This window comes from Anastrepha ludens, chromosome 4 (assembly GCF_028408465.1).
Source record: "Anastrepha ludens isolate Willacy chromosome 4, idAnaLude1.1, whole genome shotgun sequence".
Taxonomy (NCBI): Eukaryota; Metazoa; Arthropoda; class Insecta; order Diptera; family Tephritidae; genus Anastrepha; species Anastrepha ludens.
This window is the reverse complement of record NC_071500.1, coordinates 103,198,785-103,226,495: the sequence shown is the minus strand read 5'-3', so window position 1 is coordinate 103,226,495 and position 27,711 is coordinate 103,198,785. Positions and strand designations below refer to the sequence as shown.

The 27,711-nt window shown below is 38.8% G+C and overlaps 4 protein-coding genes across 4 annotated transcripts; 3 read left to right on the top strand and 1 right to left on the bottom strand.

Annotated features, from left to right (window-relative positions):
- The first annotated feature begins 1,869 nt into the window (after window positions 1–1,869).
- LOC128860418 (nucleoplasmin-like protein ANO39) lies at window positions 1,870–2,765 on the top strand. The gene is made up of 3 exons (XM_054097943.1): window positions 1,870–1,947; window positions 2,037–2,414; window positions 2,553–2,765. The coding sequence occupies exons 1-2, from the start codon at window positions 1,905–1,907 to the stop codon at window positions 2,411–2,413; spliced, it is 420 nt and encodes a 139-aa protein (XP_053953918.1). The 5' UTR covers window positions 1,870–1,904; the 3' UTR covers window position 2,414; window positions 2,553–2,765.
- A 2,112-nt stretch (window positions 2,766–4,877) lies between these two features.
- Window positions 4,878–8,201, bottom strand: LOC128861925 (uncharacterized). The gene is made up of 2 exons (XM_054100301.1): window positions 8,040–8,201; window positions 4,878–5,099 (listed from the first exon to the last, which is right to left on the bottom strand). Exons 1-2 carry the CDS (start codon window positions 8,199–8,201, stop codon window positions 4,878–4,880), a joined length of 384 nt encoding a protein of 127 aa, XP_053956276.1.
- Window positions 8,202–18,554: 10,353 nt separating this feature from the next.
- LOC128860414 (uncharacterized) lies at window positions 18,555–20,088 on the top strand. The gene is made up of 2 exons (XM_054097940.1): window positions 18,555–18,965; window positions 19,036–20,088. Exons 1-2 carry the CDS (start codon window positions 18,935–18,937, stop codon window positions 20,019–20,021), a joined length of 1,017 nt encoding a protein of 338 aa, XP_053953915.1. The 5' UTR covers window positions 18,555–18,934; the 3' UTR covers window positions 20,022–20,088.
- Window positions 20,089–26,282: 6,194 nt separating this feature from the next.
- On the top strand, window positions 26,283–27,558 carry LOC128861924 (uncharacterized). Its single transcript, XM_054100300.1, has 2 exons — window positions 26,283–26,337; window positions 26,423–27,558. Exons 1-2 carry the CDS (start codon window positions 26,283–26,285, stop codon window positions 27,556–27,558), a joined length of 1,191 nt encoding a protein of 396 aa, XP_053956275.1.
- Window positions 27,559–27,711: the final 153 nt, after the last annotated feature.

The following is a 27,711-nucleotide window of genomic DNA, read 5'->3' as shown; positions in this document are numbered from 1 at the left end:
GGTGTGATAGTGAAAAATTCCATAAGAAGGAGGAAAAATTATAAAAAAGTTTGTCCAATAAAAGCGTGACCGCCATAACTTAAAAACTAATATAGTTGACCAATTTGAAGAAAAAATCTAACAATTTTTATTCCGTGTGATTCCTTCTCGACATGAGCGCCCCTGATTTCTGATACAAATTCTCATTCCTTTCCTTAAATTTTGTTCGATGTTCTTTCGACTGTTTAAAATATTAATATAATAAACTATAATAAGCAGGTAGTGTCTGGAATCGAGCTTGGAACACCTCCTAAGTCTTATAGGTCGTTATTCTAGCATATATTCTAACCAATATATTCCTTAATGTATACTTTAAGCTGCAATTAGTGGCCGTACCTGGGCCATAACCGAACCGGATGCAATCAGCTGTTCTGGTCAAATATATGGGCATCACAGTAAACGAATGAAAGTGCCACAACGCCATAACCATAACCACAGCCGGATGTACCAGTATCTATTGAAATATCTGAACGTAGCATCCGGCGCATACTGAAAACGGATCTCAAAGTCAAGCCTTATAGGACCCAAAAAGCGCATGATCTCACACCAAAGCAGCAACAAGTTCAGACTTTAGAGAACGAAGGAGTTGCTTCGCTTGGCCGAAAACGCCCAATTTCCGAACCTTGTGTTTTCTGACGAGAACATTTTTCAAATTGAGCAATTCGTAAGCTCCCAAAACGATAGGGTTTATTTGACCGACCGTTCATACGAGATTTTGAGCCATCCATTGGCCACCAGAAGGCAGCACCCGCCACAGGTTGGTTGGTGTGGCCCGCTGTAGCCGCAGATGGGCGCTCTCCAATTGGTTTCATCGAGCCTGGCGTCAAGGTAAATGCGAAATATTATCGGAAAAGTATTCTGGAGGTTATTATAAAGCCGTGAGCAGGCAAACATTTTAGTGGCAGACCATGGACGTTTTAACAGCACTCGGCACCGTCTGACAAAGCTCGAGCGAACCAAGAACGTTCCGAACTTCATAACGTCGACACAATGGCTCTTAAATTCAACACACGCGAGTCCGATAGAGAGCATGGTCCAAATGGAGACCAATTTGGAGAGTAAGGTCCGAACTAAAAGATTCACCTGTCTCGTGGCGCTGAAGAAAGCCATTGTCCGCGAACTGAAAAAAGCCATTGTCCAAAATACCTGCAAGTCACATTCGGGCAGCTTGCGATTCTCTAGGCAAAAGGTGGTCATATCCAGCAAATTGATTCTTAACTTTATATTATTTTCACACATTTTTTACTTTGAATTGAATAAAAGTAATTTTCCAAACTAAATATATGGCCTTTTTAATTGGTTCCACTTCGAGTCCGGACCCTGGAGATAAAAGTCCACACAACTACACCAATTCGAGGAACCTGTAAAGTCCACAGAACCGAAAATTAAATACCCATGAGAAGCGCATTCATATACCATCTTTTGCCGATAAAAGCTGTTGTAAAAAATTGAATTTAAAGAAATTCTAGAGGAATAATTCGTAGGCATTGGTGGTGACTACATATTGCATAACCAGTTTATTATCAAATAGTTTCTGAAGGCTTATTTTACAAAACAAAAGCATTGCACCAACATAGCATGCATACTTATGAACGCTGGCGAGTTCAAATCGACACATTTTCTCTAATAAATTTTACCTTTTTAGCCGTGGCCAACAGACAAATAGACACTTTCACTTTCCATTTCACAGAAATGCCTGACTATGAAAAATGATATCGAAAACTTGTTCTATACTCGCAGAGCTTGTAAATTTTACATTTCATTGCATTCAAAATAATAATTACATCATTCCATAGGTTGGAGTATAAAAAGTCAACGGCGACAAAGTTGTGCATGCAGACGCCTGCGCAAGACACACCGAAGCGATGCAACTGACGGAAGTGACCAAGGCTGCATTGATTTCTTTAGGTTAGAAATCTCAATACAAAGCAAACGATATTTATCAAAAAACTCCACATTGAAATTTGGTTTTCTTGTTTTATATTTCACATTTTTAGTGGTCGCTTGGGTTGCTTGGCTGCCGAGTTTCGTGAGCACTGCTAGTATTACGCGCATGGAAAATGTGCTCGTTCAGTACCCGCCCCGTATGGATATAAGCAAGATAAGCGATCATGATCGGAGCCGCAGACAAGTCGCCGATTATGAATATGATGAAGACGAAAACGATGAAGAAGAAGCGGAAGAGGAATTTGTAGCGGCATTAGGTAATGCGAACGCCAGTGGTTCGGATGCAGATATAGAAGGGCAAGACGATGAGGAAGAGGAGGAAGATGAATATGGCGAGGATGAGGAAAACAGTGGCGGCGAGGGGCGTGCATTACAAGGAAAACCTTTGATACTGAAGTTGAAGGGAATAAAATTTGAAAAGCAATGAAGTGAGCCAATGTTTATTCTTGACTTTAAAGTACACTTTAATTCTCTTCTCAATTGTCTGTTAACAATATTTTGCTATTTCCGAAACTCCGAGAGGATGAGAGTAAAAATCTATTATCTTTTTTTCATCTATCTCAAAGCTCCTAATGCCGGTGAGTCAAACCAGCTGTTTTGTGCGTACATCACCTTAACTCCTATGTCAACAGCAACATGCCGGGGTATTTGCATACAGCCGCGACAAATGAGAGCAGATTAATATTTTGGTCTGTTTTGACTACGTTTCTTTTTCTTTTTGAATATTAATTATTTTTTTTATAAAAGTGTAGCTCATTGTTTAATAAAAACCACATAAAATTCAGGTTTCAAACTTTATGTAAATTTTAAAAAAATTGCACAACTTTAGATCGCAAACATTCAAATCGCAATAGCTGGTTTATATCATTAACTTTCAGTGTCCAGATTTCAGCACCATAAGTAAGCACCGGACGTATCAAAGTTTTGACGGAATTGCCCAAGTGCCAAACAATTTCTCGGTCCTTAAGCAATTTCCAGGGAATGGTTGGCTGCATGGATTCCTGCGCATGCTCCTGCTTTTAATAGAGCAATGGGTTTCACAAAAGAAAATGTAAAGATGTTTTTCGATTTACAAGAGTACGAGAAACACGAATTTCTGCCATCTGCTATGCAGAATGTGAATTTATATTTGCCTAAGGTTAATCTTTTTTTTCGGAATAATCAACCAAGAAGGCCATTAATTTAAAATTAAAAAATATATAAATAAATTCATTGACATATTATTTAGACTTAAAATTGTTTTTGGTGATTTTATATAGTTGCCACTTTACCCGAATACCCTGGGACACATTACCCACCATTTTTCTTTTCATCAACTTTTTAGGTGGTTTCAGTTTTTCTATATTATCAGACGAAAACGATTATATTAGGGTGTATTTTACAATAAAATGTAAAGATAATTCAATGTCTGTTAGAAAGAAAAAGTATCGCTTTTTTACGATTATTTTGGCAGAAATTAATCTAAAGGTAAAATGGTGCCCACAATACCCGACTTTACTCTATGCTTCAACATGCAGAGAACCAGTGCAATAAGTTTCGACGGAAAGCCAAGTTTATGGAAATAGTGTTTGATTTGTTTTCCGTCTAGACTATCAAACACTTGTTTCAAATCAATAAATAGGCAAAATATATCCATGTTATGCTCGAAAAATTTTTCAAAAATTTGGTTTACCAGGAAACCTTGATAAATTTTCGAACGATTGCTTCTAAAGCCACACTGGTATTCAGCTAAAGGGTGGTTAAATTTCAAGGGCCGATGTTGAATGTGAACCACACCTAAACGTCAACGACACCGTTGGACTTCTTTCTTTGGGGTTATTTTAAAGAATTCTGATGTCTCCCAATTTGGGTCGAACTTTTAGTGTATTTTGGCAAAAAAATCGCCCATTGCTCTGTGAAAATCATATTCTAGAGATCAAAATAAAAGCTTTGAATAAAAACGAATTCTGATGTCCCCCGATTTGGGTCGAACTTTTTAGTTTCTTTTCTCATGTTAAGGCCAAAAATTGTGATATTTTGAAATGATTGTATGGGGAACCCCCCAGGGGAGTTCCAGAGGGTGTGCCACTGGCATGGGTGGATCGGCCGTCCAAAGTTAGTGGGAGTCGGTCATACATTTGGACTCGATTGGAGCACTCTAAATGGGTCAAATTGGCATTTTTCGTTCGCGCCAAATTGGGGGGCATTCGTTTTAGAGGTATGGTTCCTTCGGCAAAGTTTCTTATTTTGATCCCTAGAATGCGATTTTCACAGAGCAATGAACGATTTTTAAATCGACCCGCCCTATTAACCACCCTTTAGATATGGAACTATTTGCATTTGGTGGTTTTTGGAGGTGTGCCGCCGAGGCCATGGTGGCTATTTGGGCGATATTTAGTTCCATACGTAATTGAGCCATACCAATAGTATCATAATAAAGATAAATGATAATAATTTCCTTAAAAAAATGTGTTTTCTTCAAAATCAACACCGGCCCTTGAAACTTAACCACCCTTTATAATGAAAACGGAGAAAAAACATTTCATTTCACGTTTACACAGAACGAGAATCGAACCCCAAATATGAGTGACGTAAGACGCAATTTGCAAAAATTATAAATCTTCCAATAGGACGACTAATTTTGAGCCACAGTCAAAATAGTAATATCGGCTCAGATTTTAACAGGCTTCTGGATGAGCTAATATGTGTTTACCTGTAATGTTGAAGAATAGGTGAACAAAACGCCTTAAGTGAGAGGATTAAAAAATTAAATTTTTTTTTCACAGGAATTTTATTTCTAATATAAATTACATATGTACGTCTGAATAATTGGAATACACTATTTCTACTGAGAAAATTAAGTGTCTTAAATTCTAGGAAATTTTAATTTTTATCATATTTTTTTTCTTGCTCTAAAGCAACTTATTGTATAGTGAAGTGGGCGAGGCTTCTTTCCGCGTAGTATCCCATCTACTTGCAATGCCTTGACGATACGCTTTAAGTGGTACCTGCTGACCACTTATTGAAAGTGTCACTGGTAGGCCTGAGCCTGAATTCACATATATCGGAATAGTTATAAAAATGGGATTACCGCTATCAGTGCTGGCCGAATGTTTCACCTTGTATGGTTTTATCTAAAGTTAAAAAGAAAAATAAGTAGTAAAAATATAAATAATGAAATATTTAAGTTTTTTTCTTAACTTCAAATACACATAAATGAAATTGCAAGGGTGGACGAATATGAAGGGTTTTCCAATAAGAGGTGTTATTTTGATATTCAAAGAAAAATGCCATTTTTTAATATAAACGATCATATGTTTATTTCATTATAAAGAGGAAGGTATGCCGCTAATAGTGGAAGATAACATCAGGCAAATGAACACCACGACCACGCTTACAGGACAATATCCTTCTCATGAAATTTTCCATAACCGAATTGCAAAGTGGCTGCCCCATGTCCTCGACAGCAGCACGAATTCCAGCTTTGAGGTCTTGAATCAACCCTGGGCTGTTGGCGTAGGCCTTCACAAGGTCACAAGGTGTTAAATCACAAGATTTCGGTGGCCAATTGTGATCACCTCTTCGAAAGATAGTACGGTCCGGAAACTTTTCCCGTTGCTTGTGTGGCACGTAGCGCCGTCTTGTTGAAAATAAACATTATCCAGATCAATACCATCCAATTCCGGCCATAAAAAATCGTGAATCATCTCTCCATAGCACCGAATAACACCTGTTATTGGAAAACCCTTTAGCAAAGATTAAGAAGAACTTTGGACTTCGAATTGAATGTGGTTTTAGGAATACAAGAGAATTGTAAAGCAGACAAATTAGCCAGTGAGGGTATTACCACTTACCCCCCTCTTCATACGGAAATTGTAGGAAAACCCCTCTCAACCTACAAACTGCTTAGTAGGAGTAATATTGTTACTTCAACCAACCCGGGATGGGTTGATAGTCTGACATGTACCGCTAGAAAAGAATTTGACCAAAATGAGACGTCAGGCGCTCAAAGGCGCTACTCAACCAGTCAAGGAAAAACGTCTCTATGCTAGTTGCTTTGATCACAGGACACTGTCTCCTAGATTGCCATGATCAAATATTGAATGTACCTCATTTCGACTATCGCAAAAGCTACAAAAGGGAGAAGAAGTAAGAGTCGGTCAGACATCTTCTTTATCACTGTCCCGCGTGGCATGGCAATAGGTTTAGATACTTTGGCTCGTGGGCCTTGAATGGTGCTGATGATCTTAGGCATGCAAATGTCTGCGAAATCAATGGGTCTGCACTTAAAACAAAATGGTTTAACGAGGAGCAGCAGATAAACCGTTACTGGTGCTTCACAATGGATCGGCACTGACCTAAGTGAATTCATTTAAAGACCGACTACCATCTCCACCTACCTACCAAGTATACCCTGTTCATTAAAGGTGCATTCCATAGTAAACATAAATAAGCTTCTTTCGATACAACGATTCTGTGACCTAAAGGGCATATAGAGTGAGCGTTTTGTAACGTCCGTCGCACCTTTTTTAGAATGGCCATACAAGCCTCTTAGCCCAGTTTCATGGGCACATGCGTATTTCCGCAAAGGGTAAAAGTCACGAATACTAGGAATCGTTGTCAGTTGAAATGCGACTCTTTTTGTTAGTCGGCCAAATTTTGTTAGTTGGCCAAAGCCTTCGAAATTTATGCATTGTGATTGATTTCTAATGAATTCACACGCAATTTTAATAATGAATATTGGTGTTCCAACGCGTTGCTGATCATCAAAACGATCATGGTCTTTTTTCACCCACATCTATCACTTATGAACTTTATTACGAGTTAAGCAATGGTTACCGGTTATTTGGTTCAACTACTGAAGCGTTAAGATAACAGTGTTAGCATTTTTTAAACTAAAATTAATATTAGTTCCTTGTTTGCAACTGATTTTTAGGCAGGTGTTACAGCACACCGTAAAACTCAGCACTGATATACCGCTGGCAAAATATTCAGTAAGGTTTGCTCTTTCCTCGAGCATCTTTTCATGCTGTCTAGGTCTGAATAGGTGAGGTGAATAGCCTTTTCGGGTCCAAGAAATCGGCGAGAAGGATTTTTGGCTCAGCGGCTGACGGTTTTGTGCAGTTTGTGGCATTGCGGCATCTGCGAAACAAATCTCTTTGGAAGCAACGATGGGGACACGGTAATTGTCAATGGTTTCCGGTATATTAACCGACTTTCTAAGTCCACCACATCAAGGTTTTGGAGCCGTGGTTCCAACAAAAAGGCACTACATGGCGGCCGCCGTAGCCGAATGGGTTGGTGCGTGACTACCATTCGCAATTCACAGAGAGAACATCGGTTCGAATCTCGATGAAACGCCAAAATTAAGAAAAATATTTTTCTATTGTAATAGCGGTCGCCCCGCGGCAGGCAATGGCAAACCACCGAGTGTATTTCTGCCATGAAAAAGTTCCTCATAAAAATATTTGCCGTTTGGAGTCGGCTTAAAACTGTAGGTCCCTCCATATGTGGAACAACATCAAGACGCACACCACAAATAGGAGAAGGAGCCCCGCCAAACACCCAAAAAGGGTGTACGCGCCAATTATAATTGCAAATAAAAATCGTCTCACGACGAGCATCCACCGCCAACAAGCGACTCGACACTCTTCGATTATTTTCTTTTGGCTACATCAAGTCTTCAGTCTATGCTAACAAACCAACCACTGTAGACTAATCGATGCCAGCATACGAGGTGCTATTGCAGGCATAACTTTGTATATATTGGACCGATCATCAAAAATGTACTACCTGCCAGCGAAGCTGAGATGGCCTTGGTCTCCCTATATTTTAAAAAAGCTCTGTGAAATTTGGTGAGCACCTTGATCTACCCGCAGCGATTGGAGGGACTTACAAGTTTTATGCCGCCTCCGAACGGTGGATGGTTTCTTATGAGAAGCTTTATCATGGCAGATATATCCTCATTTATTTACCGTTGGGCAACTGCTATTATAAAGAACTGTTTCTATCCATTGGTATTTCGTGCACGGCAGCTAAACAAATATCTTATTTTTTATTCTTCAAACACTCACCACAGCACTAACGACACTTTGTGGGCTCTCCTCAACGTCTTCCAAAGCACTAATATTTTCATCGTCACCGACTTCTTTCACTGCTGCTTTTGGTTTCTCATCCACTGATTCCTTATTGGTTGCGTCGTCTAGTTTTTCTTCAAGTTTATTCTCAGCAAGCATTATTTCTTTACCTCCCTTGCGTGAAAATAACGGTACTTCTTTAAATTCATAATCCCCACCTGATACCTGCAGTTGTGTGGCCACTACAGTTTCTTTTGGCGCAAACGCTGCATCGGGAACAAAAGTTACCAAATTTCGATGAGGATGGGCGCTCGCCAAAATATTTAGCAAGTTGAGGAGGAAAAATACTGTAGGTTTTTGAAATTTCGGGAAAAATTATAGTTGCAATTAGCTTAGCTGGTGCTTACAAATTATTGTTTTTATCGCACCAACATATACGAGGTGAGGCAATTAAGCTCCGGAAATTCGCCAATAAGACACAATTAAATTAATTTGCAAAATGTTATTATCGACCTTCATCAGCAGCATAAAGAGGTTAACACAAACGCAGACTAGTCACCGTTCGTAGTCCACAAACACTCACCATTCCCCATCCCTTCCTTTCTTCCCTTTTTTTCCTTCACCCTCTTGTAATAGTATCACAATGGATGAACCAAACTTTTTTCGTCCAAGTGGGCCCTACTCTCTGGGCAACCATCACTACTTAACCTAACCTATTATCGGCCTTCGCCTCCCTTCAGTCTTTCTCTAACCCTATTAGGCAGCTCCCTTGTTAAACCTCCAAGGTTAATCTATTCAGCAACACATTTAGTTTCCTTGTCTTCAATACGCCGCCATAATTAATTCTCTTGAAGTGCAACTTCATGTTGGGAAATAGGAAGAAGTTTTAGTGATCGATATCAGAGTTGTAGGGTAGATGCGGTTGGGACAACTTTTTCACACAAAAAAGAACTGTTGCACAGTAAGAAGGAATGACCTGAAACGTAGTTGTGGGACAAGACTCAGCTGTTATTGACAGAGTGTGCACCACTCTTACACACTCTTAAAACAGCTCCTGGTTGCCAACATAGAATTATCCAATCCATTGAAACATGAAGATCAAAGTTGCCTTTAATCGTTACTTCAGTCGTTTTCGTTGGTCGCCGTCCACGCTTTTCCGCACATTGCGAACTTTGTTTACGGATCTCGGCGTCATACTAGAATAGCCAAGTAGTCTCATCTTTAGTGACTACCGACCTCACTCGATCCGTCGCTCTGAATGCACGATAGCAAATTCTCGCAGATCGATTGTCGCTACATTCACAACGCAACTAACCAAATGTTACTTGCAACCAACGAATATAAAGCACAAACTATAGACTTCAAACTTCATCTGGAACTAAGGGAGTTGCCGTTTCCCAGACAAATGTCCGACACAGTTGACACAGTTATTCGAACTCCCGATTTAGTGCTAGGTTCCCGGAAATTAATTGCCACACTTCGTACGTTAATATTTTTAGTTGGTTTTATAAATTTTTATAGTAAATTTTGAATGTCTATTTCTTAAAGCTTTATTTAAAATTCAAAAAATAAATATTATAAATATAATTAAGTGAATAAAATAAATTTAGGAGCCACACACTTAACAAAACGATCCACAGATTCATAGTAACGAGCTATCAATAACACTAAATTTTTTCTTTGATATGCTCGCCTTTTTATAGAATGGCAAAAATTAGGAATTGTGTCAACTATCAGAATCTAATTTGTGATCTCCCACAGTTCCAAATTTAGCCAAAAAGTAAAAATCAGCAACAAAAGCTATATGCAGCGAAAAAATGAAAGTAGATCAAAATGAAATGAAGATAATAAAATCCAAAAATAAAAAATAGAATATCTTTCAAGAAAAAAATGCATACATATTAGAAATATTAATTAATTTTTGATCGGAAATTTAACTGATTTTTTTTTAATGCTTCTAAACCGTTTGTTTTGCCAATAAATACGAGGGTTGCCTTTGAGCAGGGTCGCCTTTGTAGCATTACGTGTGATGAGCTGTGGTTTCATATTTCCAACGAAAGTTTGGTGTTTTTTAGAATAAACTTTTTTCAATGAGTTTGAAAAAATCGTATCGCCCAAAAGATGGAATTAACCCATGAAAATTTTCGTGCGATGATTTATTACGACATGGATTACAATACCGGAGCGCATTGATGAACTTACTTCGTCGTTTGGCGTTGAAGCATCGCACTTAGCCACTGTGAAATGCTGGCACAACGTGGCCGTCAATGATTGCAGGATGCATTTCGTAAAGGCTGTCCAAAAACTTTTATTGTGACAGAAGCAATCAATGTTGTGCGTCAATCGATAACGCAAGATCGTCATGTGACATGTTGCAAGCCAGAGACATCGTTGGATATCGCATAATTCGAAAATTGCCTGAAAAACGACCCGTGTGGATTGCTGTAAAGAAATATTGAAGGAATTCAATCGCGGTGGTTCAAGGCAGCTTGGATTGATCTATGCATATGAGCTGGAAAGAAAACAGCAATTGACAGTTTGGGGCATCCAAACTTGAACCAAGGCTAGTCTAGCCAACAAAATTTGTTCGCGTAAAAAGCACTTCAAACCAAATGGTCGCCAGTTTTTTCGGAAATTTTGATGATGTCGCAACTTTTTCACTAGAAAAACTTAAAACAGTCAATTCGGAGTGGCACACAACCATTTGTTTGCCAGAAGTTTTCGGAGATTTAAGGAAAGCCAATCGCCAAAGACGAATCATCCTTCACCAAGACAATGCGAGCTCTCACTTATCGACTCACACAAGGGAGTTTCTGAGCACTTAATAGATCGAGTTAATGAATCTTCCACCTTACAACTCTCTGATTTGGCACTTATTGATGATTTCTTTTTGTTCCTGAACATAAAAAATAAAATGCGAGGTCAACGTTTTTGAATGCCTGAAGAAGCCTTTGAACAGCTCGTTTTGAAGATATCCACTTCTGTATGGCAAAGTGCTTCGAAAATTGATACGAGCGAGAGCAAAAATGTACTGACTTCCAAAGAAAATATTTTGCGAAACTATAGTCATTTCCATTATTATTTTACTGTGTTTTCATTGTTGGGCGCAAAATGTAAATGGCAACCCGCCTAGTAATGCAGTCCATGCCGACGATACTCCGATATTATGGATTGGTGCCAGTTCCCCAAATTAACAAAATTAAAAATTTCACCTTCCCGTTAACCCTAAGTTAACTGCTACCGGCCATATTGAGAGAGATGTAAACGGTAAGATAAATATTGAAATAAAGAGATAAAAGAGATTTTCTAACGCAGTTCAGAAATACCTGCAACTTTTGTCTCAATAGAAATTAGACGTACTTTGGTCATTCAGCTCATTATGCCCCCGATAGCTTATTCTGAGCTCGTATATACCAAGCTATACTCTGAGTCATCACCTGAGAAAGTTTGATCACATCGCTCCATGGAAAATTAGATTCTGGGCTGCAGTATTTTCAATTACTTTGCCACTATAAATTAAAGATTTGTTTACAAGTTGTTTGAGCGTAACTTCCCAAGATATCTAGTTTCACGCAGAAATCACAGTCTTATTGGCGCTAAACAAGCTTCACTGACCTCGTCAAAATTGCTTTTTGTCAACACGATGCGACTTTGGAGCTAACTACCGTAGTCATGTCATTGAAAGTGAAACAGTGAAATGAAATAGAGGCATCTACAAACCAGCAATTCTCTGCTGTAGCAAGGCATTGGATAAAGTTGACATGATTGGTTTGGCTTTCTATGCTTTTATTTTATTCATTGTTTCCCCCTACTGCCTGCTCATTATGTAAATTCAGAATTTAATTAATTAATAATGTTAATTAATTGATATAACTTAGTTTTAACAGTAATATTAAATTTAAAAAATTCTCGAATATTCTTCAATTATGTTTAAACAATTATTAAATAATATGTTTGCAGGAGATGTACTTTTACTTTGTCCTACGTTGTGCAAATCATTTCATCTAAACTAATTCAATTCGCGTATCGGCACCCAAGTTACTTTTGACAGTTATGAAATCGAGGTTGTAAAAGATTTCTTTTATTTAGGAACCAGCATTAACACTTATAACAATGTCAGCCTGGAAATCCAACGTAGAATCTCTCTAGCCAACAAGTGCTACTTTGGACTAAGTAGGCAACTGAGTAGTAAAGTCCTCTTTCGACGAAAAAACTAACACTCTACAGGGCTCTCATCATGCCCGTATACCTAATTATAAAATATTTGTCACAAACCACCCTGACAACAAAGCCCATGGAGGCACAGCGATAATAATTAGGCAAGACATTAAATGCATCGAATTAGAAAAATACGAAAAAGAAAACATACAAGCGACATCGATCCAAATCGAAGATGAAGGCGGCAAACTAACAATCTCTGCTGTATATTGTCCCCCAAAATACATAAATTCCATATCCCAATACTACGGCTTTTTAAAAACACTTGGCAAACGATACATAGCTGGCGGGGATTATAATGCTAAAAATGTAATTTGGGGTTCAAGATTGACGAACTCCAAAGGACGTAATTTACTGGATGCCATGAAAAGGAACAACAGTAAGTTCATAAGTAGTGGCGACCCAACATACTGGCCAACTGATCCAAAAAAAAGTCCAGATCTGATCGACTTTTTTATAACAAAAAACGTTAACCACGAAGATATGTCAATTAAATCGTTAATTGAATTGTCGTCTGACCATTCCCCAATAATAATGATATATCAGAGCTCATACACGAAGGAATCCTCGAATAGAAACATATATAACAAAAAAACCTGCTGGGATACATTTAGAGAAATAGTCATCCGTAATCTTAACAATAAAATAAGCTTAAAGATCTTTGACGAAATCGACAGTGCGATAGCCTATTTTAATCACACAATAATGAACGCCACTATGAAATCAACTCCACAAGAAACTATCTGTTCCTCGAGCTATAATATACACATCCAAGAAAAAATCAAAATCAAAAACCGCTTACGTAAACGCTGGCAAATAACAAGGCTGCCACTTGACAAAAGCAAGCTAAACGCTGCTACAAAGGAAATCAAGCAAATGCTATTCGACCATAAAAATTTGAAACTTAAGAGACGCATCGAAAAACTTGGACCCGGTATAACGACAAACTATTCACTATGGAAAGCTACAAACAAAATCGAAAATAAAATTTTATACAAACCACCTATCAGAAAACTTGATGGCAGCTGGACTAAAACAAATCTTGACAAGGCTGAAGTTCTCGCAAAACACTTCAAAAGTACTTTTACGAACAATACGCCTAATGTAAATCTTTTCCCGACCCACGTAAAAAAAGATCCATGCAAACCAAAAAATGTTACATTAGAAGAAATAAAACAATGCATATGTAAGAGAACTGATCCTAAGAAGTCGCCAGGATACGACCTAATAACTGGAAAAATTTTAAGAGAACTCCCAGAGAAGGGGCTTATCTATATAAGGAATTTGTTCAATCAAATCTTGAACTTGAAATATTTCCCAATAGTATGGAAAATTGCTCAAATTATCGCAATACCAAAACCATGCAAAGATCCTACGCAAGTAACTTCGTACAGACCTATAAGTCTACTACCTGTATTATCAAAAATTTTTGAAAAGTTGCTTTTTGACAGAATCGATCCCATTATACAAAAGGACAAAATAATACCTTGCCACCAATTCGGATTCAGGCAAAAACATTCCACCATCCAACAAGTTCACAGAGTTACAAACAAAATTTTAGAAGACATCGATAAAAAACGAACGTGTGAAGCAGTATATCTCGACGAGGCCAAAGCTTTTGACACAGTATGGCACGCAGGACTTCTACAAAAACTCTTGACTTATTTACCAACAGACTACTACGAACTAATGAAAAGTTATATAACTGGAAGACAATTTTATGTAAAATTCGAAGATAAGTATTCTGATATACTAACAATGGAAGCAGGTGTACCGCAAGGTAGTGTCCTTGGGCCGCTTCTGTACCTTCTTTACACTGCTGATATCCCTACACCGGCAATTAAGAATTCTCTAATAGCAACATTTGCAGACGACACTGTCTTGTTAGCATCAGACAAAGATCCAAGAACGGCTGCTTATAAACTTCAGGAATTACTTGACAACACCACTCAATGGTTCGAGAAATGGGGAATCAAAATAAACGAAGATAAAACCGCCCACGTCACATACACTAACAAGAGAAAAAAACAATACAATCCAATATTCAGAAAGAATAAACAAATCCACCACGACACAATGGCAAAATACTTGGGTATGATTATAGACAATAAACTTAACTGGAAGTTACATATTGGACAAAAACGACGCGAAATCAAGACTAGGTTTAAACAACTTCATTGGCTTTTGGTAAAGAATTCAACGCTCTCACTAGAAAATAAGATACTAATATACAAAGTAATTATAACACCAATATGGAAATATGGCTCACAGCTTTGGGGAACTGCCAGCAGAACAAATATAAAAATTATACAACAAACGCAAAATAAGATACTCCGTATAATATCAAAAGCAGAGTGGTATATACTAAATGATAATATCCATCGAGAACTTAAAGTAAAAACAGTCCATGAAGAAATACGCAACAACAGCTTAAGACACACAAACCGACTACTAGAACATTCTAACAGGGAAATTCGGCAACTTCCATTAAAAGAGGAAACCGAGACGAGGAGACTTAAGCACAAACGACCAACCGACCTGCAGATGTAAATGGTGTCACAATTTTATGAATATATTTATTCATTAAATAATTAAATTAATTAAATATAGAGTTAATTTTTGTTTTTTTCTTAGATAAATGTATATAGTGGTATTGGCTTCTAAATACTGTTGAAACCCAAAAAGAAAGAAAAATTGTAAATATTTTAAGTTGAAATAGAAACAATAATAAAGGGTAAAAAAAACAAAAAGAAAAAAAAAAAAAAAAAAAATCATGCCCGTCCTAACGTATGGCGCGAAACGTGGACGTTGACAACATGCGATGAAGCGACGCTTGGAATGTTTGAGAGAAATATTCTGCGGAATCCTTCCATAGCAACGGCGAATATAGCAGGCGATGGAACAATGAGCTGTATGAGCTTTACGACGACATAGACATAGCGCAGCGAATAAAGATTCATCTGGGTGGGTCATGTCGTCCGAATGGATATAAACGCTCCGGCTCTGAAAGTATTCGATGCGGTACCAGCTGATGGTAGCAGAGGAAGTGGAAGGCTTCCTCTGCGATGGAAAGATCAGTTGGAGAAGGACTTGGCTTCATTTAGTGTGTCCAACTGGCGCCAGTTAGCACAAGAAAGAAACGACTGGCGCCAAAATCGCGTAAGTGGTTATCGCGCCAATTAAGAAGAAGAAGATTTCAAAACTTATGATGTCTTAAGTTCATTAATTGCACACTTAGGTGTATTAAGTTGGGATGAAATTGATATTGAAGTCATGTAATAATTCCTTCATCTCTTCCAAGGGTACGGACTTTGGATGTACGTATACCTTCACATGATTTTTACAAGAAAACGAAATCGCATTACTGCCATTCGGTGGGTCCGAAGTTGTAGCCCACCGTGGCCATGAAACGTTAAACGTTTTTATAATAGGCCTTCGGTAAGCAATAGCAAAACTCCGAGTACATTTCTTCGGAGTTGGCATACAATTGAAAGTCCCTATATTTATGGGACAACATCAAAATACACAACACAAATTAAAGAAAAAGATCCGCGAAGCACCTAATATAGGATGTATGCACCTCCTTGACGTAGCCTCAGCTTAAACACTGAGATGCTTGCACAGTGACTGATAGCGATAGGCAGCACCGAAGTTCGAAATACTTTACGTAACAAGCTAAGAATTACTTTCCATAGGTTCAACTTAAGTCTGGAAAATTATCAGATACTTTGAATTCTTCACAAGTAAAACAGAATGAAGACAAAGGCTAAGCAGGGCAGCGTATGTTAGAGATGGTTCATAAAGGCTCATTTTGACTGTTCTTAGAGAGATGAGTTTATTAAGTTTGGGTCGAACGTCGGCACATGACACATATCGTAAAAATACATATCATACAATACAATAACATTTATACTTTAAAAGGTCTGTCGCAAAAGTTCCTGGACTGTCTTCATACCTCAACAACCAATGACACCATTCTTTAGATCTTGGTCGTATGATCTCAGCTATATAATAGATGTTGAGTCAAAACTTCATGACATTCCAGACGACCGTTTGACGGCTGACGAGAGGAGTATCAGATGATTCGAATTACAAAATTCGCGCTTGGGAACTTGTAAAAGTTAAAATAATGTCGATTTAGTCTAAAGGGGTTGTGCACAAAATAATCGTTCAAGTTAAGTCATGGGTTAGTGCTGCGTTCTATCTGGCTGTTATGAAGCATTAACCGTTGCGAATTCGTCGTGTTCGACCAGAATACCGTGAAAATGAAAGTAGGCGATAATTGCACGATAATCCGGCCACTCTAAAAACTGACTCTAAAAATGGCATTCTGTCTATCAACCAGTCAGCTCTATGTCTCATATTTCTGTTTAGATAATTACGTTTGGTCATGAAAGGAAAGGTTTAAGGTAGAGACCGCCTTGCTGAAAAAGATTTTCAAAAACGAGTTAAATAAGTCGATTTGATAAGCTTCTCTGCTATGCAAAGTGGTGTATGGATTCCGAAGAGAACTAAATATTTTGAATAAAATAAATCAACTTTGTCAAAATTGTTTTTACTTTTCTTAAATTTGTAGCGCGATACTTCTAGTTTGTTGTTGTTTTTTGACCAGCGTAAACATTCTCTATAAATGTTTGGAGAATGCTGCTGGAAACTTCAAAGCAAAGCGAATGAGTCTGGTGGTGAACGAAGACAAAACTAAGTACCTCCTGTCATCGAACAAAGAGACGGCGCCGATAACAATGTCAGCCTTGAAATACAACGAAGGATCTCTCTTGCCAAGAAGTGCTACTTTGGACTACTTACAATTGAGTAGGAAAGTCCTCTCTCGACGAACAAAACTAACACTCTATAAAGCTCTGACCATGGCCGTCTTAACGTATGGTGCAGAAGCTGGCACGATGACAAAATCCCATGAGGCGGAAGGTTTCAGATAAAGATTGTACGGAAGATTTTTGGTCCTTCGCATGTCGGTGACGGCGAGTATCGTTTGCGGTGGAACAATGCCGTTTACACCCGCTTTGGGTGTTTGACCGAGCTCCTCCTCCTACTTGTGGGGTGCGTCTTGATGCTGTTCCACAATTGGAGGGGCGTACAGTGTTAAGTCGACTCCAAATGGCAGATATTTTTATGAGGAGGGTTTTTATAGCAGAAATGCACTCGGAGGTTTACCATTGCCTGCCGAGGAATGACCGCTATATTTTTTCCAAATTTCACAGATACGACATAGACATAACGCAGCGAATAAAGATCCAGCGGCTTCATTGGCTGAGCCATGTCATCCGAATGGATACAAATGTTCCGGCTCTGAAAGTATTCGATGCGATATCAGCTAGTGGTAGTAGAGGAAGAGGAAGACCTCTTCTGTACGGGAAGGATTAGGTGGACAAGGACTTGAATTCACTTGGTGTTTCCAAGTGGTGCCAGTTAACACGTGAAAGAACCGACTGGCGCGCTTTGTTAAACCCTACCAAAATCGCTAAGGGGCTGAGGCGCCAATCAAGAAGAAGAATGCTACTGGATTGACTGTCCTTGACCGGATATAAATCCGGGCCGCTACGACAACGTGGAATCGATTGTCGTGGGAATGAGACTTCTGTTCTAAGTTATCGGTACAGGGAGCTCCTATGGATAACGAAGCCGTAAGAGAAATTTATAAAACTACAGAAATAAAAAAAACTATGAGTTTTATAATGTATTCGTTAATGCCTGTGAGGTTATGTTACACAGGTTTGAGGTTATCCCCCAAATGGAGGTGCCTTCAATTTTATGCTGCCTCCGAACGGCAAATGGCTTTTTATGAGGAGATTTTTCATGATAAATATGCATTCGAAGGTTTACCATTGCCTGCCAAACTCATGCCATTATTTTATTTGTTTTTTTTGTTTTTTTTTTTTTGGCAATACACCCAAATGCAAAATTTTGCATTAACATGACGATTTGGTGAAAGTACTGAACTCGATCTGATTATAAGTACAAGTACGTATATACATACATACATATTTTCACTGTTTCAATTTACAATTTCGGTTTTTTTTCCACTAACAATAACATATCAATTTCCCTCAAAACTTCTTTAGGTTCTTCGAATATTTTCTGTATTCAAGCGAGACAACGAACTGAAAAAAGCAGCAGAATCAAAATAAAAGTCAAATGACCCAATTACCAAAAACCGGCTGACGCACTCATCTCAACAAACCATATCTTCACTCAATATTTGTTTGCCCAAAGCATTAAGTGGCTGAAACTTCTAGGAAACTTACAAGCGAACGCCACAGCGCATCAGTACTTGTACAGCACCACATTCAAATTTCACCCAGACCCTCGACAGCGCGTTCATTCACACAGCGACAGCGAGAAAGTGGAGAAGCAAACAGAAACAGCGACTTACACCAGCAGCCGCATAAGTGGTAAACAAACTGAGATTGCACACAAGACAAGCTGACCGACCAAACCAGAAAAGAAGGCGCTAAAAGAATTCCCAATTCGAATTAAAGTCTTATTTTTATATTTGTTTTTGACTTATTTTTTATTACAAGTCGAGTTTTTTTAAGTTACTTAAGCAGCCCGCGGCGTGCCAGCAGCGGCAGTTGTATTGTGCCTGCGCGTGCATCCAGATTAGTGACTGAAAAACTAAAAACTTACTAAACGCGCTTGCCTAAGTAAATGCAAATATGAATTTATATAAAATCACTTTGATTTCTGGTAAGTTGGGCTACTTTAAGTGTGAGCGGTAATTTGTTATATAAACTAAACGAAAAACTTTTGCTTCCAGTGCTCATTGTCCTGCTCACCGTATCCACCATTGACGCCAAAAAGCATAAGAAACACAGATCGTCCTACAGCCGTGTGCCCTCGAGTAGAACCAAGACCAAAACTAAGTGGTCGTCTTCATCCGATTTGGGGCGTACTGGTGCACAGCTTGCCACAGAAGAACATGGCTACTATGTTAAACGCACCTTTTTGCCGCTGAATGCATCCGCCAACTACACCATGGAAGCACCACGTAGTCCTCCCTACTTGGGCATACCCATTGCTTGGTTTGCTTGCGAAGGTGAAGCCTGCACAAAAGCCAACACCGCTGCAATAAGTGGCAGCGCAGTCGCACTAAAGGATGGCTTTCTCTGCGATGACGATTGTGTAGAGCCATATGAACCAATCTGTGGCAAAACACCTAGCGAATTGGCAGTTTTCTACAACAAATGCAAACTAAATGTGGCTAAGTGTCGTACGCATGGACTTTGGCTGGATGTGGCCTATGAGGAATGCAAGAAGTCCAATCCAAAAGAAGTGGCATACGCGGAGCGTAAATTCAAAACTTCACCATTTTTCAGAGACACGAAGACCGAAATGTCAGTGAAAAAGCAAGAAGTTGTGAAAAAACAAGAATATGACTCTTCTGAGGAGGATACAATGTTCGATGTTGCACTGCAAGCATTGGACAAAATCGGTGATCAGATTGCGGAAGCTGAAGCTGAGGCATTAGATGAAGCATCGACATCGACTACAACAACGAAAAGTGAAGTGAGCACTCCCATTGCTAAACCAGTTCAGGAAGATAGCGTAAGTGTCAACAAACCTGAAAAGGAGAGCAATCCAGCTGCAATGCCAGTAAAAGAAATCAGCACAACCGCTAAGCCTATTAAAACTGCCGAAGCTAAAAAGACGGAGGAGAATAGTGTAAACAAACCTGTTGAAAGTAATAACTTAAAGCCAATAGGAAGTTCTGGAAGCACTGACAAGCTGGTTGCTAAAAAATAATTATACGTTAGTATGATTATGTGATATTTTTTAATCAATATTCTAAACGAGCTGATATATTTTATTAGGAAATAAATATTTATTATTTGAAATATGCTGCATTTACTGCATGAAATAAAATGGTATGTAATAAAGGGATAAGAAGGGGGAAATACTGTTTCGCTATATTTGTTTTGTAGGTCACGAAATTGGATCGTCAATGTGAATTGTTGGGCGCTTCTGGTGATATGTAAAACAGTAAACAAAGTTGAAAAGGCAATAATTCGCTTATCTACTCTCTTTAGAAAACTGATACAGAATTTCACAGGCAATTTTGTTGAAAGTTATGCTGAATCTGCCTTCTCCAAACTGGATAAAGAGGCAAAGCGAATGGGTCTGGTAGTGAACGAGGACAAAACGAAGTACCTCCTGTCGTCAAACAAACAGTCGGCGCTCTCGCGTATCGGCGCCCACGTCACTGTTGACAGCTATGATTTCGAGGTTGTAAAAGACTTCGTATACTTAGGAACCAGCATTAACACCGATAACAATGTCAGCCTTGAAATCTAATGTAGAATCTCTCTTGCCAACAAGTGCTACTTTGGACTAAGTAGGCAATTGAGTAGTAAAGTTCTCTCTCGACAAACAAAATTATCACTCTACAAGACTCTCATCATGCCCGTCCTAACGTATGGTACAGAAGCGTGGACGATGAAAACATCCGATGAAGCGACGCTTGGAGTTGTGGAGAGAAAGATTATGAGCAAGATTTTTGGGTGGGTTGGGTGGGTCATATCGTACAAATGGATACAAACGTTCCGGAAGGCCTCCTCTGCGCTGGAAAGATCAGGTAGAGAGAGATTGGTGTGTCCAATTGGCGCCGGTTAGCACGAGAGAGAAACGACTGGCGAGCTTTGTTAAACTCGGGCAAAATCGCGGAAGCGGTTTTCGCCCCAATTATATTAAAAAGAAGAAGATGCTGCTTAGAAAACGCCTCATGTTTGTATGTATATACTGCTTTATTTTCGAAAAGAGTGGTCTACATACATACAAACATAATTGGCGCGTACACTTCTGTTAGGTGTTTGACCGAGCTCCTCCTCCTATTTGTGGTTTGCGTCTTGATGTTGTTCGACAATTGGAGGGACCTACAGTTTCATGCCGACTCCGAACGGCAGATATTCTTATGAGGAGCTTTTTCATGGTAAAAATATGCTCGAATGTTCGCCATTGCCTGCCGAGGGGCGACCGCTATTAGAAAAATGTTTTTATTAATTTTGCTTTCACCGAGATTCGAACCAACGACCTCTCTGTGAATTCCGAATGGTAATCACGCACCAACCCATTCGGCTACGGCGGCCGCCAAATGCTCCTATTTAAATGGAGAGCTGCACAGGAGTCGCACAGTAGAGCGATTCACCCATACAAGTTATTCTTAATATCATTGTGAGGGGATTTGGCTCTGCGACCCGAAATATCTATTTTGCCCCCCTTCACCGACTCAGGGAATTTCTATAACTTGATGTTCCAATGACGACAGTATTCTCATTGTTACCAAGTATTTTCTATAACTGTTTCGCTCTGTCTTTCAGCGTTGAGTTAATGCTCGTAACCAACAGGCTTCTGCAACAGTCATCCGCTACCACGGGCATAATCTAACCAAATTTTGTTTATTATTTACAAGGTGTAGTCCAAAATAAGCAAGACTGGCGTCATAAATATGTTTTTGATGGCGCCCTCTTTTTAATGAGTTTGGGCGTTGGAATTTACTAGCTGACTTCCATTGAAAGGTGACTTTGGTGACATTCGGTTTAGTGGAAGCGAAGTTATTGCGCCTAAAGTGTCAGTGTGTTTGTGTCATCGGTACAAAATGAGTTTCGAACAAAGAGATAATATCAAATTTTGTTTTAAAATCGGTAAAACGTTAACCGAAACATTTGAATTAATGAAAAAAGTTTATGGCGATGATTGTCTACCTCGTGCCAGAATTCATGAGTGGTTTACACGTTTCAGAGATGATTGTGCGGATATAAATGACAATGAACGCACGGGCCGCCCAAAATCAGTAATCACCGAAAACTCCATCGAAATTGTTTGTAAATTTATCAAAAATAAACAGAAGTCATCGTTCTAATTCATGGAATCCGAGTTGAATATTTCCAAACCATCGATTTATCGCATTTAACTGATCATTTGGGCTTACAAAAAGACCAAGCACGTTTCATTCCGCACAAGTCAACTGCGAAAACAAAAAATCGCTCAGAATGCAACATTCGAGAGACCTCATTAAAGAGGCGAAAAAAGACGAGAACTTCCTTTACAACATTGTAACCGGTGATGAAACGTGGTTTTCCCAACATAAGCCTGAAACTAAGCGTCAAAGTGCCGAATGAAAGGCCCTAGACGAGTCACCACCCAAAAACTCGCGTTTTGAGAAGTCAAAAATCAAGTCGATGCTCATTTATTTTTACGATTCCAAGGGAATTGTTCGTGCCGACTTGAATCATCAAAAGTTGTATACCGAATACATTTGGTTTTGTATTGCTCATATAAACACTCGAGCCTGGGATGTGCTTAACACGCAATTTTTCCAAAATACCCTTAACTTTATGCATTTGAATATTTTGCGGTGGCAGGTTATTCTTGAATTCATAGCAAAATCCGCTACATCAATAACATGACTTGAATCATATTTTTCCAAAAAACCATTTCCAATATCAAAATCAAAATTTTCACTTTCCGGCTTTATTACGTATTTGTTATTGTTATTAACTTCATGGGGTTCGCCATCTACACTTTCCGAAGAACTATCGACGACTTTTTCAAAACTATCTCTGATGTCTCTCTTAGCCATTGCGTTCTTACTATGTATCAAACGTGCGTCTGAAAAATAAACGGACGCATTATTTTTTAATGGCTATAAATCTTTATATTCTTTTTTATAATTTCACGATATTTTTTACATCCCTCAGCATTTAATAATTTTGCCCTTTTATTTTTATTATTTGCCTTCTTCTTTCTGCGGTCGATAAGGCACTTGCAGAGTTTCCAGTATAGAGTATACCTATATAGAGTTTTCGCTATTTTTTGACAGATGTAATTGTCCAAACTGTAAAATACTAAATGAGAATAATGCAAAATAAAATAAATAAATAACGCAAAACAATACGTTCTTTGCTCTAATGCTCCACTTCTAAGCCTCGCTTTGTAACATCCAAATTTTACACATTAAAAAATTCCGCTTTCTGAAATTCTACATGACCAAACAAAAAATAAAATGTATACATTTATCAGGTTTTAGGGTTTGATGGGTTTACATATTTTCAATGATAATTACAAAGGTTCCTTAGACTTTCCTTTGAAAATTGATTTTCTTTTTTGCTTTTATTATGCTCATTACCAGAAATACTTTGCAACTTTTCTTATTGTTACAAATCGAGGTAAGCACTTTTTGCAAGATGTATTTGATTTCTCTTCAGAATTGTAATTTAAAACAATATTTCTCTTTCGACTAATTTAAACGTAAAACGCTAAACCATAAATACTTATATATGTATGTGCGATTACTTTCGTGAATTAGACTAAGTCCTATGCCATGATTATTTTTATTAGACATCATAACTCAGATTTCACTGACCCGTATACGCTGAAATTTATTTTGTATTATGTACATATTTGAGGCTTCAATACACTTCTTTCATCTGGTCTCTATCCTATGATGACAGAAAATATTCTTACGCTTTGCAGATTCCATCCCCACCTATGAACTTAGATTCATAGATTAATGCCTTTAATATCTCCGCAGAGTCTCCGTGCTCCTTGAGACTATTCTCTTTAATATTCCCATCAGATCCCTTCGTTGTTCGTATTTTTTCTATGTAGGCCTTCTTAGGTCTCTGTGTGCTCAAAACGTACGCCCAACGAAGGGTTTCAACCCCAAAAAAAGTTACTACATCTAACTTATTCCAGCACATTTTTCTCTCATACTCGGTCTCATTTAGTATTATCTCTGAGTTCAGCCACTGAGTGAAAATATCACAGAGTCACAATCTCAGTACTAGCACACCATCGTGCCCAATCTACAGCTCATTTGCCCGGTTTACCTCAAATATATTGATTTGTAATTTTTGAAAATCGAATGAACGTTCTGAAGATCTGACCATATTTACAAAAAATACCCTCACGTGTAAGGTTTGCTATAAATATTTCTGACCTAGCAATGGAAAAATGAACACTGGTTGCTGAAAACGGTTTTTGGTTTCCCCAAATATTCACTTGATGTGTTTGACTTTGTCTAGTCGCGATTGCGAACACACCTTTTTTATAGCAAGGTGATCATGCTAAACCTTGTCTCCGGCTCGCGATTGCCGATATTGGATATTTCGCGATTACCGAGCTGTAGGCAATCGGACGGGTCACAGGTTGCGGATAGTGAAAGGCCTTTAGATATGAAGTTTAACTGCGCATAACCAATAAGCAGCGTTCGGTGGCTAGGAGGAGAGAGTCTGAGATAGATTTTTGTGATGCACCGAACTCCTTACCATTCCTGAGTGCCTATGATTCTCCTAGCGTCATACCAGTCATGCAAATAATCTATGTTTTGATGCCTACTTAGGCCCTACATGCGTCGGTAAGCTCATGTCGTAGAAAAAAGAAGCAATGATGGTGATAGTCACCCGTCGAAGTGAATCCAAAGGCAGCGCAACATCAATGTTGTGCGTAGACGGGTCTTAAAGATTTCTCAATCCCGCGGTAGGTGACGTAACGACTCTGCTCAATCATTTCGCATACAGCAGCGATATTTTCAGACACAACCACGGATTTTGGATGACTTTTCCGCAATTCGTCGATGAGGGAACGGGCGACAACGAAAAAAGGAAAGATTTTTCCGGTGCTCAAGGATGGTACTTGCATGTCGTATAATGATTTCTATACATTTTGTCTTGCTAATCTACGTGAAAAATTGGGCAAGAAAATCTTCGAAGTTTAATTTCCTCCTTTTTGCCGAGATGAGTTTTTTAAAGCCACTAATACATAATTTTAAACACTAATAAATATGGCTCACAGATCGAAAAGTTCTGCGAAATATATAAAAGCGTAAGAACAGAAACATAAATAGCGACCCTCACATATGTATAGCTATATATAAATAAATATAAATAGACAATGGAAAAAATATTTCTCCTGTTTATTATTTATCAAGTAATTGGGAAACAACATAAAATAGAAACATAAATAGCGACCCTCGGATATATAGAAATAAATATAAATGGGCAACGGAAAAAATATTTCTCATCTAATGACTGCTATGAAATAACTTTTTGGTAAAATTTTAGAATTCGGCCATGTTTTCAACTTGCCAATTCGAGATAACTGTTGTTTTTAGTTCCTGATTTTTACATAGCCCATAAAGGAGATTGCGGCAAGACGTTTATCGAAGGAAAAAACCTACTGAGAATAAGATCAACAAGTGCATCTTCCCCTTTCTCCAATATAAACAGTATATTGTTCCATCTCTGTAGACATACATACATACTCATACATATGTGTACACATCCATACATACATTCATACATTCATACATACATACATCTTCACGACGAAGCATGCGCGTAGATCACATTCAATTTCCGTTATCCATCCAACTTTCTTTCTCTCTTTCATTAACCATTTCAGCAGCATAATGAGCACCTGAAACCAAAATTACATCCCAAGGCTATGTAGAAGTATTTATGTACGGTCCAGAAGTATATAGTTAAGTGCCTGCTACTTTTTAATTTTTAATTGAGTATCAACTTAAGCCTTTCCCGCCCACAACCAGTAAGTAATGCGAGTAATAGATACCTAGACTTGTCTGCATAAAAATTAATGCACGTGTGTGTGAATGTGTTGATGCCACCGCGCACAGATTAATTAAACCATGATGCGGCAACTTGATTGTTTTGATTGTGTGCTGGAAAGAGAGTTGAAGATCACTTCGCATAATGAGAATCTCATTAAAATTGTCTATTTGATAGATTTGATACATTGATGCTCATTACTTTTTATTGATACCTCTTGCATTGGCTCAAGAATTTGAAGGGTCATTGCAAAGAATAAGATTAGCTACAATACATGAATTCATACTTTCCCATATGCGGAGCGAAACTACTTATGAACACAGTTTTCAATTTTCAGTTTCTAAAACCATTGGTTTGTATTTCTGCGCTGAGAGGAAATTAATGCTGTCCGTAACTTAGTATAAAAGCGTCGGTGACGCCGGCGCAGTGATGCACTAACAGAATGACTACAGCAATAAACAGAACTTCACCACTATTACTTTGCATATTTTGTGCGGGTAAGTTAGAAATAGGCGTGGCTTACTCACCCAAACTTTAAAGGAACTCTTAAGTATATCTTTTCTGTGTATTTCTTCTTTACAGCTCTGACTGCTGCTGCTTTGGAGCCTGCGGTAGTGAAAGACGCCAGCGCGGGAATAGCAGTGAATATTACAACAGCAACAACTAAATCCGCGCCTACCACCGCCAATACAAATGTGTTGCCTAATACGACCCAAACGCCGATGCTGCTTGTCTTTGACGAGCCCACCGCACGATCGCAGCAAGCCGACGAAGGACGCGCCGTCACGCCAATTAACGCAAACGAGCTAGATGGGCGTAGCGCTTACATTAACAATCAGTATGTAGCCGATGGAGAAACACTCCCCTATAATGATACCTCGCCGCCGCTCTATCAATTTCTGCAGGAACAAATGGAGCATATACTCGGTTCGAATTCGCCAAGTGAAACGACGGCGAATGGCGCTGTGGGCAAAGAGATGAGTGCCAACGGTTATGGCTTGCCGGCGTTACAAAATAATGCAAATAGTCCTGTGTTTGCTTACGGCACAACAAACTTTGAGGAAGAGGATGACATGATAGGTCCTTATGCGAACGAGCCAGATGAAAAGTATTACCATGGCACAGCACCCACAAACCCAAATTCGATGGAGCTGCCTAAGCCAATAATTGTTGGTGCCACAAAAGTGCATGGCGGTAGCGTGCGACCAAAGTTGCGCACCACAACAAAATCAACGACCACTACCACAACCGAGGCACCTCACTTGCACACAGGTGGCTATGGTGGCCAATTGACATTACCGGCACCGCTTTCGGCAGCAGCCATATCGCAGCAGTATAAACCGCAATTGACGTCGAATGGATATGGCACGCACATGCCAAGCTATAAGCCACAAGTAAAGGAGGAGCCTTATTCCGTGCCGAGCAAGTATGCTTATGTGCGTCAAAATAGTACGGTGCACATGCGAAAGCGGCGCATTACATTCAAAACCGTTGCGTCGGCCTCGCAGATCGTCTCCACACCGCTAGCGGATTTGATGTTTAAGTATTCAATAGGCGTAGCTAAGCCATCGATGTCGGTGAACGGCAACTCTGTGTACGAGCAGGAGGAACAGCCAGTACGAAATTTCATCTCGAGTAGCTATAATGATAATTTGGATCTGCCGAAGCATACTACTTATGCAGGAAAGATTTCACATAGCAGTCATCGAAAGAATTAAAGAGGTTGTACATTTTTAAGAGTTATCGCCTATTTCCACCGAGTCTCAACTACACTCTTACATGCAATTGTTGCTGTATCAAAATTGGCAAACTTTCTTTTGGAAGAAAGTTAACTGAACTTTGCAGGCATAACAGAAAATGTTATGTTAACA